Source organism: Chaetodon auriga, chromosome 2 (genome assembly GCF_051107435.1).
Source record: "Chaetodon auriga isolate fChaAug3 chromosome 2, fChaAug3.hap1, whole genome shotgun sequence".
Lineage (NCBI taxonomy): Eukaryota > Metazoa > Chordata > Actinopteri > Chaetodontiformes > Chaetodontidae > Chaetodon > Chaetodon auriga.
In genome coordinates this window covers 25,289,539-25,302,904 of record NC_135075.1, presented here as the reverse complement: position 1 = coordinate 25,302,904, position 13,366 = coordinate 25,289,539, and the positions used below count along the sequence as shown (strand labels likewise).

Below are 13,366 nucleotides of genomic sequence, written 5' to 3'. Positions count from 1 at the left end.
GGTTAACCCCTGAGACCCAGTCCTAATCTGACCCCAATAATAGGCAGCATCATTAGAGAGTCAGCTCAGCTGGCTAGCCGGGAAGGATACAGGAGCCCCTCCGTCTGGAGAGATCTTGGCATTATCACATCTCAGGAGAGGCACAGGACCCTGTTTTGAGCACCTTCAAACTCACCCCATTGTCAGCTACCTGTCGTGGACTTGTCTTTCGCCTGTTGGCTATTCCCTCAGCCAATATCCACTATCTGCCACAATGCAGACAAGGGAGGGGTAGCTGACCCTCTACCACCCATGCCTGTCTTTTCATATCTCCAGATGGCCGAGTGTTGGAGAGGTTTGGTGTCTCTGTGCCTCATATGTATTGCATGGCCTGGATTCAACAAAGCTGTTGTAGCAAAGCTTTGCTTCCCCAACGGTGCTTTTCTGCAATCAAAGAGTATTCATCTCCCTCTTGCCCTCCCTCTTGTACAGCCGTTTTGGCACAGTTTGGCTCTCTTTTTCCCCTCCCACTCTCTCCCTTTTCACTGTTCTATTCCTTCCATAGTCAGTCATTTATATCACAAACAGGTCCCGTTGTGGGGATAGGGAGACATCCACTGATGTGCAGATTCTTTCAGATTTATTACACAGGGGTTTACGGGTCAGTCTTAATTAAGAGGTGAAATCATTAAGGAGGGATAGATAAAGAGAGGGTGCCACAGAGATGACCTGTCTGAGGCAGAAATATCCTCTCTGGTCCTTATGGCTTCCAGACAACCAGAAATCTGACACCTGCATTATCCACCAGGTTTTTCAGGGGGAGGACGGAAGCAATTGTAATGCTTGTTGGATTAGATGGACTGTGAAAGAGGAGACGGCTTGAAAACGTCTCCAACTCACCTCAGTGCTTCAGGGCCAGCAGAGCACTTTTGCATCGGTTTATGAAGCCTTGTAGCTTTAAATTCAGCTGCAGTGTGTTAGGATAGAAGTGGAAGTGAGCTTTTTTGCAGGGAATTTGTAAACCATTGCTTAAAATAGTTTCACTGGCTCATATGTGCAAATAAGCAGTCATGTCTTTTCCCCCCCTTATGCAAGAATAGCTTTCACTGTCACTTGGTTAAATGGAAAATAAATAGCTTTGAAATACTGATAATGTGAATGTCACAGGCAGTCTCAGGCATGCCTATTTATCTGATCTGAACCAACGATTAAAACTAATAACATCCTTAAAAAAAAACTACGTACAGCCCCGTTTTGAAGAGATAATCCACACGTTCTTGTATCTTTTTCAATTCTTCATTGCTGTGGTGTCCCAGTGTTTCCACTGCACTTCCAGGAGATCACTTGACAATTAAACACTCTGATGTCTTTTTCTACCAGATTGTGGTAATGATGTTTGAGCTTCTGTCTGTGGAATCCTTTGTCTTTTTAGCTCTGCTGGTTATTACTGCTTGCACGTACTAGTTCTATTTCTGCCGTTGGAAAAGGCTTCCAAAGTATTACCTACAGTAGCTTACGCAAGGTACAGTGTCAGTTGTACTTTTCAACAGATGTCTGCAACAGAGATGGAAAATCTGCAACAGTAGCGAGGTCATTGGATTTAGTCAAGCTTAGGTCACAAACACACACAGGAGGTCAGTCCTATGGAGGGTGTGTGTCATCTCAGACCTGACCAACACTCACATGAGGACTTGGACAGTTACCTCCAGGCCATCGTGTTAGTGCCAACTCAGAGATGTAGCTCCAACAGAAGTGATGCAGTTAGTGCAAATCTCAGAGGAAGCAATGCTGGCGCTTTTATAAAAGTCCACCGGAGAATTGCCTGTGAGCTTTAATGCCTAGTATGTAACTGCCTGGCTATAAAAAGATTTTATTATTTTGCACTGTTACCTTACTCACAGCAGGCTGATTCAACACACCAACCCAATCTCATTTTTGCATGTGACTAAAGACTTTTAAATTAGTAAGCATGTTGATGAGATGTATTAACAAGGTGAGCAGACTAAGTATTACTGTTAGCTGCTAACAAGCTAAAATGTGGTCAATCCAAAATTGATGAAAGTGCCATGTGTAAAGTCACACAGTCAGTTGTTCACAGCCACTGCTGCCTGAGGGCTAAACACATCAATGGCTGCTTTAGGTCAGCTAAAAGGTGACTGCTGATGTGCAGAATGTGTACACGCCAAGACGTGCACATACACATGCAGAATGCCATGTTGGTTTTCCTATTGCCAGAATGCAGCTTTGCATCGTTTTTTGCAATGATTCTTGTTGTTTTGTCGTATCCAGTGATTAATGCGGTGGGCAAAAACCCCCGGTATGCAGTGCCAATTACGAAAGTTGAAGTATTTGACTCGAATGGCTGTTCTAGTGAAAGACTTTGGGTTGTTCAAAACAAACAAGCAAGAAAATAATGAGTATCAATAAAAAGAAATATATTTGGCCCGTCTGACTTCGGTTGTTTACACTTAATGGCAGCAAAATATTCTGAGACTGTCAGGGACGTAAGCAGATCAGCTTTTAAAGATTGCAAATAGAAATGAGGAAAATCCTTTTGTAGAATGGAAATATATTTGATTTAGTCTCACAGGTGCTTGCCCAAGCACTATTCCTGTGTGAAATTGAGAAATATAGAAGCAAGTGACTGGAAATGAACCATTCCAATTTCACTGACGGGTTTGTTGCATAATTTGTCTTTATAAATGCTTGTCTCATACTGTACTAATCTGTCGGGTATATCACCTTATGTCTCTCTGACATCTCATTATTAATCCAGTAAAAATGTGCTGCCTCTTAACTTTCCATATACTGTGGGTCTCATACATCAAGAAAGTTAAGGGTGGTACTCTTTTTTTTAGCTCTGTTCAGCCATTTTCACATGGTGCTGTATAGCCATGTCAGATAGAAATGTCTTTTGACTCCCTATGGTGATATTTCTAAAAGGTCCATTACTGTAACTACAGTGGTGACACAAGTCTGGGTGGTTGGAAAGCACAATTTTCAGACATTGCTTTGCTTTTAGAGGCTGACCTTTTCCTGTTGCCTCTCCCTTTTCTGTAGGTCTAAACAAAGCCACATCATTGCTCGATGTCTACACACCTGATCTGATATTAAAAATGAGCAAATGGCCCAAAACACTCAAAGGTCTTGACAAGGGTGGCAAACTTTTCTTAGCTGAATGGTGTCACAGGTCTGAAATCATATGCTCAAGTGGAGGAATGCTTTAAAGGTGCAATGTGTAAGATATGTCCAGAATTTTTTTTTTCTTTTTAGTTTTAGTTTTTGACGTGTTTTGCATTGCAGAGATATCACCTGAAGTTAACATGCTAACCAGCTAGCCCTGGCCCGTCCTGTCTCGTAATAGCATAGGTTTCAGCTGGGAGGTCTATTTGAGTAGCGAGTTTGTTACATTTCACAAGCACTTTTGGCTTTTTTGGCCTGATAAATGAACAATATACTCAAGAAAAGAAATGTTATATGTATTAAACAGAAAAATAAAACTGCACACCTGCAGAATTCAAGTATCTCTCCTTCACTGAACCAAGATGAGCTTCATTGCCAAGTTAACTCTCTGTAAAACATACTTCATTCAAACTTGACAGAAACGTGATAAAGTGCATCAAAATCACCTTGACCTTCCACTCTAACAACAATCACCATCTCTGGTTTGGTTCTCCGAGTTTGATGCAAAACTTTTCCAGCTATAAATGCTGCTTTTCCGAGTTCTCCTGACTCGGCCTGCCGTGTCTTCATTGTCCCTCGATTCAGAGTGATGGTCGGAACTCGACCTTGGAGAATGCGTTTGCTCCTGATCCGGCCGTGTCCGCCTGCAGCGCGAACACCAACAATCTGCCTGCGCTCTAAGTTCTCAGTTGAATAGACTCCAGTTAGTTAAAAAGGCCATTAGCTCCCCAGCTAACTGAGGTAAATAGCTAATGGCAGCTAGTGGCTACAGCCAAAGATAGCCACAGCAAAGAGTGTAGTGAGCAGCAGTTACTCTGGTGATATGCTGCCCCCTGTTTCTTTGAGCGACCCTCGACAGACGGCCAATTCTTGCACATTGTACTTTCAAAACATTCGTGCAAACAAGCATCTTGACCTTTACTTTTAAATCTGTAAAAATATCTAAAAGCCTCCTTCTTATTGGTTACATGTGACAAAGGTAATTTATTTCCACACTCCCGCTTTTGGTTGTTTCAGCACTGCCAACTCCCTGTGCAGTACCACTTAGTAAACTAAGCCTGAGGCAGAGTGCTTTCTCCAGAGGCAAGAGGTTAAATGAGTTACACCACATTCACCAGGAACAATTGTTTGCTAACATAAATACAATTTAGCTTTGTCTCTTCATGAGGCGAATGTGTACATTATATATTATATGGACTAATCATGAAAGGCTTTGACGTTGTTTACCTCAGTGAAGGGATTGGATTGGATCAGAACGATAGCATCTTCACTGGCAAACGGAAGAAGGATCCCTGGCCCACCAACAATTTCCTCCTTCAAAGCAGCATTAGTGGCTCCATTAAAATCCTGTCACCCTTTTTCCTTTATGGCTGTCTGTGGCTTCTGAGGAGAGGAGAAATCACAGTCATTCAAATGCTAAGTGACTTTAACACTCCTGTGAATATTACAAAGGAAAGAACTACTCCATCATCTACCATGCGCAAAAAAAAAAAAAGAGATGAGACCAGTGTTTTGAATATCCTGTCCCCCTACCTCTGCAGTATCTCGTCACAAGCCATTACCTCTGCAGAAAGCAGACTGCTTGACACATACAGAACACCGTACTGTGTCAGTCTTCATTAAGACTTAACCATGTGCACAAACACAACCTGGCAGCTACCTAAGAGACTGTCTCGCTGCTATCATGTCAGCAGGTTCTCAATCCCTTGCTTTAGACATTATATGGAATGGGCTTATCATGGCTGCAAATGAATCAATGAGTTAATTGCAGGCAGGAGTGCGATCTACACTCCAGGCCATAGGACAACAGTTTATGTGTAGGAGGAGCTCTAGGGGCAAGAAGGAAGGCCTTGTCCCATCCATCATTACAGGAATCATCTTATTAATGCTCTCTCTTTTTGCTTCACAGGTCACAGATGGAGGAACCATCAAGCAGAAAATCTTCACCTACGATGCTATGTTTAATACCAATTACTCTCACATGGAGGACTACCGCAGGCGTGAAGACCTTGTGTACCAATCAACCGTCCGGTGAGCCTCAAAATCAATTAACTTTAATTTGAAACAAGACTACTTACTTGTAGTGTATTCACTGTGTTAACTACTCTGTTTTTACTCCATTCACTTTGCAGCACCAGTGAATGAATGAAAAGTGAAAAAATTTGAACTTGCAGTTTAATCGAACAACCTCTTGATACTGTGATAGTAAACACACCTACATGAGCTCCCGCTCTGTGCTGCACAACTTCATCCTCAGCCATCTGCTGCTGGTCAGACCAGGCCAGACTGGAGTGACCGTAGGATGGGGTCAGTGCATTATTACATGAGGACAGGAGGCACTGACAAATTCTAATCAGCAACTCTGCTCGGGATAACAAGTTCAGCGTCCAAGACTTAGCGAACATCTGGCCAGGCCACTGCATATATCCCAGGTAGCGCCGCCCTCCTTAGGCATAATATCAAGGAGGTGAACATGCAGATGCATCTCAGATCATGATCCAGTGCATAGACAACCCCACTGTGTGTGCATTAACAGGTTTTACTCAGAGAGAGCAAGAGATGGAGAAGGGGGGAGTAGTAGGACGAGGAGTCATCTGGCTCCGGTTGGCTTGATTACACGTTTAAGGCGTCGTGGGGACTGCCTTCCTTTACCCCAGGCTTCAACAATACGGCTGGCAGCTGTCTGCCCATCTCCTCATTTCTTGCTCCCTCTGCACTGGCTCTCATCCTACTGCAGATATCCCTGTTTGAATGTTCAACAACACAAAGGAAGAGCCGGCCAGACATGGCACCTACGACTTCAGTCAAAACTGAAATGCTTCACTCTTTGCATCCTTCTGCAATGATCCCACTTTCATCACCCCCTTTCATCTTTGTCTTCTCTTGCTTTTCTTTGATTCCACTCATGTATGTTCCCACCTCTTCGGATTTATTTCTCCTTTTTTTCCCCTCCTTCCCTCTTTTTTTTCCCCCCCTCATGTGTGGTGTGGCTGCCCAGCTGAGGATGATTTATCTGGACAATCCTACTAACCCTTTGGGAGAGTAGACATCATCACAATAGAATGGTGTACACACTTACATGCACACAGACATGGAAACATGAATGTACACATAAACTGAAAACATAACCCCCCCCCCCACGCCTTGACGCCCACACACACAGACATACAGAGAGAGGAAGTGAGAGAAAGTCTAATATAACACACCAAATGGAGGACGGGGTTTAAAACGAAACAGCTGGATGCTACCTGCACTGACCTGTATCCGGATCTGTATCTGAATGCTTAGCCTGTGTTAGTCAGCCAGAGAGAAACGTGGACTCCTGCCACAGTCACACCATTCTTCCATCCAAGAAAGAATTCCCTCTGACTGGTCACGGTCCCACTTTCACGGTGTAACACAGAAGCTCAACACTACTAAGAAATGCAAAAAGCTGAATTTTTACTCGCTATAATCTCCCATTTCCACCTGAGAATGGTAAATCTTCTGTACAAAGCCTTAGCAGTCTGACAAATCCACTTGTACGACCAAAAATGAATGCCTCAATATGCTGTATCTTTTATAAACTCAGAGCATTTTGCAGAAAAGTATATTTTTAGCTTTTCCTTTTGTAGAATACTTTCTTCTCACTGCAATATGTGATTACTCTACCGTAATGGAGTAACAGTAATCAAGGTGATTTTTCCCTCACGTGCCTGCTTTCGGTTCATAGACGAGCCTCATGTGAGATTGCTCAGTCTTGACTGGCTTTGACAGCTGTTAGTCGAACTCCTCCTAAGAATAGATGCAGCTGTAACCTCCTCTGTATTCGAGTACCATTGCGTAGATTGGTTCTTGAAAGACAAATGACAGATCTTTCATGTCTCTGATGACACTTGATGTTTGAATGACCTCCAGCGTTCAAGCTCAAATCTGAAGATTTAAAAAAAAAAAAAAAAAAAAAAAATCCTTAAATTTGTCATGAGTTATGTGTTTGCGTGTAATTTCCTTGACTTGAATGCAAACATACAGAATCGGCTGTGGGATCAAATTTAAAAATGACTTACGGTTACGTTTTCCTGATCTTGAGGTTGTGACAATAATGATTGCCCTCCCTCTAAAGCAACAGTGGAGGTTGCGTGATGTTATAGCACCACAGAGCCTCTCATGGGAGAAGATCAGGGTGGATGGTTGAGCATACAGTAAAAATTGTCTGATGTTGACACTGGAGACTGCGGTACGTATCCCGTCTCCTGCCAACGGTCAACATTGCTTCCTTTTATCCATGTCCACATCTTTTTCCATGATGAAACGAGAGGTGGAAGATCAGAAGACCCTCCTGTGAATCATTTTTCTCGCGGTCATAGTGGTCATTTTGGAGGGCAACGGATGAATTGTGCTGTAGCTGCAGGGATGGGTTAATAATATTATAAATTTTGTTGTCATTCAGGTAAGTTTCACTGAGAGGAAGCCGGTCTCTGCAGGAACGTCCTGATCACACAGTTACACGCATTCACACCTGGAAGCTGCAGACGAGAACGCTTAATGAAGTATTGATCCACTTGTAGGAACAATAGCTAACATTATATAAGTCATAGATGAGGACTCTGTTGGCTAAGCTAGGATTATGAAGCCTTTTTATGTTAGCTAAATCCCTATTGGAAGTCTGGAAAAGGACATGTCTGCTTTTTTCTGAGGGTACAAGCTGAGAATGTGTCTAATAAAAGGTTGCAGCTGGCCATATAAAATGCTGTTTTGCTTCGCGCTGGCGTTGTCAGTCATTGGAGGGACACTTGTGGCAGAAAAAAGACAAGAGACAAGCTGCAGACAGCACTGCGTGGAAGTAAGTCTGATAGGGAATGTGCAGTGAAACCTACGAGCAGTGAAAATGATGCTGTTGTTTGAGGCTGTTCTGAACATTGGCAATGACAAATTACTTAACACTGGAAGAGATGTGTCCCCAAATGTCAATTTACAGACGTATGACTGTGCAGCAACAGCCAAACACAAAGAGAAAATTGAAATTCCTTGTCTCCTTCAAATTGCTTTGTGAGTCGTGTATATAACTGAGGGAGCCTGACTGGCTGAGGGTGATCAAAAAATAATTTCTTCAGTCTTAAAATTTCATGGGAGCGATTCTGGCGGACCGTGCGTTTGTTTTACCCCCCTCGCTCTAAGTCTGATAGACGAGCCTTGTTGTTGCACTGGCAATTGGAGGAGGTAACGCAGCTCAGTAAGGCGTTTGAGTAATTGATAAATATTTCCTGTGGGAAGTCACGTTAAGAATGTCTTTCTCAATTTTATTTTGATTAGAGTTGCAAATTAAAAATGTTGGTTTTGATATCTTCCCTCTCAATCTTACGCTGAAGGTGAGTGGGTCCACCGAGGCGCCCCACATGAACAAGAGAGAATTTACCTCTGTGGGTGTGTTTTGATTTGTTGACAAAATATGGTTGCAAATTGCTTTCAGTCCAAACAAAACGATGCCAAATCACCTTTTGAAGCTTTTTGAGGAGTGTCTCATCAATTTTTGTTTTTTAGGTGTAAAAGAGTATTTAAGAATTTACTGGAATGATTATTCTTTGTGAATGATGAGCAGTTTTTGGTAATGAATAATAGCTAATACATCAATTCAGTGCATGTTGAATGGGGCTTTAAAGCTACTGTAATCAGCAAAAAGCCTTTTTAGTGAGGTTTGTGTGTAGGTCTTTACTCTTCTTCCAGCAATATCTCCATGCTTTCTACCTTTTTATCCTTGAGCTCTCCACTCTGTATTTGTGTGGATTTGAATCCTGAATGCGTTTCTTGGGATAGCAAACAACAGAACTGAAGCTTTGTGGATAAGAGCAGAGAGAAGAGCTACATCAGCAATTACTATAATGTAACCAGCCAGCACAAAGCCAATCACACCTCCCTTGGTACTCAGAGAATCACAGCATGATCCTCGTCATTTTGTTTCTCGCTCATTCCGTAAGGAAACACGGGTGATTACACACCTCTCTTTGCATCCCGCCCCCTCGGCAATTTGTCTCTGCTTTTATATCGAGTGTGTGCGGCCTTGCAGGCGCCGGTTCTGACCCGTGGAGGGCCGGCGACTTTAATGCCTGGGGCCAGAAAGACTATCTGACAATGTACTAGTGAATTTGACGCAGAGATTGACTGGATGAGCGATCAGACGCCGCTCCGTCAAGACTGCTCTTTTTCACTCTCCACCTCGGCACTTGCATTTGCTTGCATTTGTAGGCAGGAGGAGTTCTGCAGGAAGGCCTACATAACAGGAAAGAGCTTTCAGATGCAACTCCTAGGGGACAATCGATCTCTCTTTGCCGTGTGCTGTTTTTGCTGCTCCTCCATGGGGGCCCATTGCTATCGATCTCCGACGTGTATGTGCTGTTTTTTGGTGCACGACAGAGATTTTGTGGTGTATTTAATGCAGTTTGCTGGAAATTACTTGTTAATTCAATTACTTATTCACTTGTCATTTGTTGTGTATTTATCATATCTAAGTTGTGCTGACACTAATTCTTGTTTTCAAAGCTTTGAAAAAAGCTTAATATGTTTTTATTTTATGTGTTTTTTTTTTAGTTACTTCCCCCAGCGTCTACCTTGATTTGTGTCACTGCTAATCAGATTTTTACAACTCACTGAACAATGGGTACTGTAATTTCAGAACAAAGGATAAAATAACTCATAAACTGTCTCACAAGAAACAGTGAAACATTAAAAAAGATACAAGAGGGAGGTGTGAGGAAAAAACTATTTCACAGGAGGGAGTTGGGGACCCAGATCCAGGGGATACAGAGACAACAGTCTGGAACTGCAAACAGGACTCTGCACAAAGGCACACTCAAATCTTGAATGGTTTCTCTGAGGATAAATCCAGTGCTAGTGGACTTTAGTTAACACAGGACTCAAAAATGTTTGCTGAACAGTGTACTCATGTGCTCTCAAAACTGCTTTTTCCTGAGGTGAAATCGCACGCTCAAAGCTGTGCAGCCCAGTCGATGCTAGTCCTGATTTATAGGGATGATCACAGCGGCAGAATTCACAATAGAACTCTAATTCAGCAGAATTTGAACAAAAGTTTGAGCGTTTCTTTCAGTTATTCCAGTTAAATGGTGGTTTCATTCCAATTAGGATTTCAAACACTAGCTGACCCATTAATAGTGAATGGGAGACAGCTGTGAAAAAGAGCTTGAGTAATCTCAGAGTCACATGTTCCAGTTTTGCGAACAGATTCTCAATGGACTAGCACCTCTGAAATGCATGACATCAAAGATTAGAGGGGGTGTTGAAAAATTAATTCCACCAGTCTTAATATTTAAAAGAAGTCTCAATGTTAGGAGTACAACCTTTCCTCTTTTTCTTCGCCTAATTCTGATGGATGTGTCTCGCTGTCAAACCGGTAAAAGACTTCAGGAGCAGGCAGCCGCTCAGAAATGCTGCGGTTGGGGGTTTCTTTGTGGCCTTCTCACCCTTCTTCCGGCAATACTTCCATGCCTTGAATTGTCTTATCTCCGGGCCCCTTTCTCTACACTTGTCTTGGGCGGAATCCACGAGTGCTGCAGTCAGGATTGTGGATAACAGATCAACGGCTTTGTTTGTAAAAACAAAGCAATGGGCTACATCAGCGTTTACTATAATGTAGCCAGCCAAGACGAAGCCAATTACCTCCCCTCACCCGCCGCCACAGAGAGTTTAACTGTGCTATTCTCATCATTTTGCACTGCGCTGAATACAAGACTTAGTTGTTTTATTCTTATCCCTCGAGGAACCGCTGGTGGAGACATCCTCGCTTCATATCTCCAGGTCCTCACTACCTTTTTCAAACATTTGCACATGATTGGTTCATTCAGAAAAACTTGCTGTGCAGTGAAGGCAAGGCCAAAATTTGGTGGTTTTTGTTAATGGTCTCAACTGTCCTGGTCAGTGAGGGCGGCAATGGATAAAAAATGTTGCAACTCCTCATCAGGTTTTATTAAGTTTTGTTAAATATTTAAGATCTCAAAGGATTGCAGAGAACTAAGAGAACACAGAGCAAAAGATATGAAGGAAAATATTTGTCTCATCAGTAGAGCTCAATGCTTTTTTTTACTGATGCTGAACATGAATTTCTATGATTTTCCTTCCAAGGACGAGCACTCATACAATACGTAAATGATTAAATAATCCACGTTCAAAGACATAACAAACCATGGAGTATGTTGAGAATACGTGTACTTATAGTTCGGATCTCACAGGACAAGCTAGGAACAGGAATAAGCTAAATTTATTCCAGTGTTTTTCTTTCTGTAAACTTTTCAGTTCAGGTGACAGTTTCTTGCTCAAGGGTGGTTCAAAGATAGTTATTAAGTGAGGGAATATATATATATATATATATATATATATATATATATATATATATATATATATATATATATATGCACACACACACACACACACACGGTAGAAGATGTTTGTTGGCACACAGATTTGACTGCTCTCCAAAACAACGATCTCCTCTCCTCCACACACACACACACACACACACACACACACACACACACACACACACACACACACGCACACGCACGCGCACACACACAGCTGAACTCATTAAAGCCCGGCTGCTGTGAGCGACCTGCCGCTGTTCCAACAGAGGTCCCCATTTGAAACACCCGGGCGGCAAGGACAATTGTCCCTGTTTTGTGGGAATAAATCACAGGGGCTAAATGTGACTGGTGGTGTCTCACTTTGATTATCAGTGTTGACATATTAGCCAAGTGCAGAATACAGATTGCGCTCCCTCTCGCTTTCAAAAATGGTCATCTGCGATCACAGACTGAGCAATTGTTGACTGTTGTTGCTCTGCAGAATTGGAGGCCAAAAAAAAAAAAAAAATGCTGAAAAAAAAAAACATTACGCCTGAAGAAGAAACTCAAAAGTAAAATTATAATTAAATGAAGACGGTGCTGAAGTTCTGTGCTCTATAATAAAAGTTGTGCTTTAGATCTGCTCACTGTAAACATGTTGAAATTATACGTTTCACACATCTCTTTCTCAAAATAGCTCATCAAAACCTGCCGCACTTACATACATGGACACTTTTAATAGACTTTTTTGAGAAATCATGAAACCCACCCACAAAAGAAGAGTACAGGATACGGAATAAAAGCTCCATCAAACAACTTCAGGATATTTTGATATTTCAGTGAATCAATGACTCAATGTGACAGTGCTGCTAAACTGTTGATCCCACTGGAAATCAACAATAATCTGCTGCTCCGTGCAGCTGCAGTGGCTTTCAGCTCGTTGGTTGGTTGGACCTTACAGAGTGGAGGGATGTCAAAGTAAACAGCTGATTAGTAAAGAGATGTAAACATTGAGGAGGTCATTGAGCGACTCCAACGTCACAGAGCAGTGGAGCCACCAGGCAGTGACTTCTGGGTGTTACATGAGATTCTTCCTGTTTCAGCTAAGATGCGTCACTGCAGGATGAGGGTCTGGGCCGAGATCGTCAGAGGTCAGCAGGCTAAAAGTCGTTGAAGTCGGAAAGAAATTTGATTTGGTCGTGGATTTTGGGTGCAAGTTCTAATTTTAGTTGCTTATATTTGACAGATTTGTGTGTTTTTAGTGATTCTTTTTTGCTTAGTTGACTGTTTTCCAAGTATTTTTGGTGGGTTTTTGCAGCTTCTCATATTGCACAATTCCTGGATATCATTAAGTTCTTTATTAATCAAACTGACATTTTGGATTCATATTTTGTATTGATATTTTGCAGGGTCTTTTTTATGTTTTAGCTCGGTTGGTTATGGGATATACTCTCAGTCTGTGTTTTTGTGCTCTACTTTTTATTTGAAGGTCTTTCGCTTTTGAGAAAACTTTGCTTTTTCTTTTTGTTTTTCACATTGAACAAACCTCCTTTTCAGTCTTATGAAACACTCTCATAAAGCCAGAGGTGGTTTCAGTCGTTCATGTGCGAAAAGAGTGAAATATACCTACATACATCTGCAGACGTCTTGGCCTGCACATTAAGGCGGAGAACATCCTCCATGTAACTGTTTGTCTCATGAACTAAACCAAAAACACGACACAGCGAGGACGCCCTTCAAGCCGCTCAGCTCCGCTCGCGAGCAGACAACATGTGCCTTCTGGGAGAATTACCAATCGCAGACAAATAGTGAAAAATAAATAAATGATTCACTAAATAAATCACTGACAAGAAACAGTATTAATAATGCACTCA

General features: G+C 42.1%; 1 protein-coding gene across 2 annotated transcripts in view; it reads left to right on the top strand.

The window, feature by feature from the left end:
- Nucleotides 1-13,366, top strand: part of igsf21a (immunoglobin superfamily, member 21a) — a 171,744-nt gene that overhangs the window by 89,242 nt on the left and 69,136 nt on the right. For both annotated transcript variants that reach the window (XM_076743097.1, XM_076743087.1), the window contains exon 3: nt 5,072-5,193. In XM_076743097.1, coding sequence (XP_076599212.1) covers nt 5,072-5,193 — 122 coding nt within the window. The remainder of the gene's footprint in view (nt 1-5,071; nt 5,194-13,366) is intronic.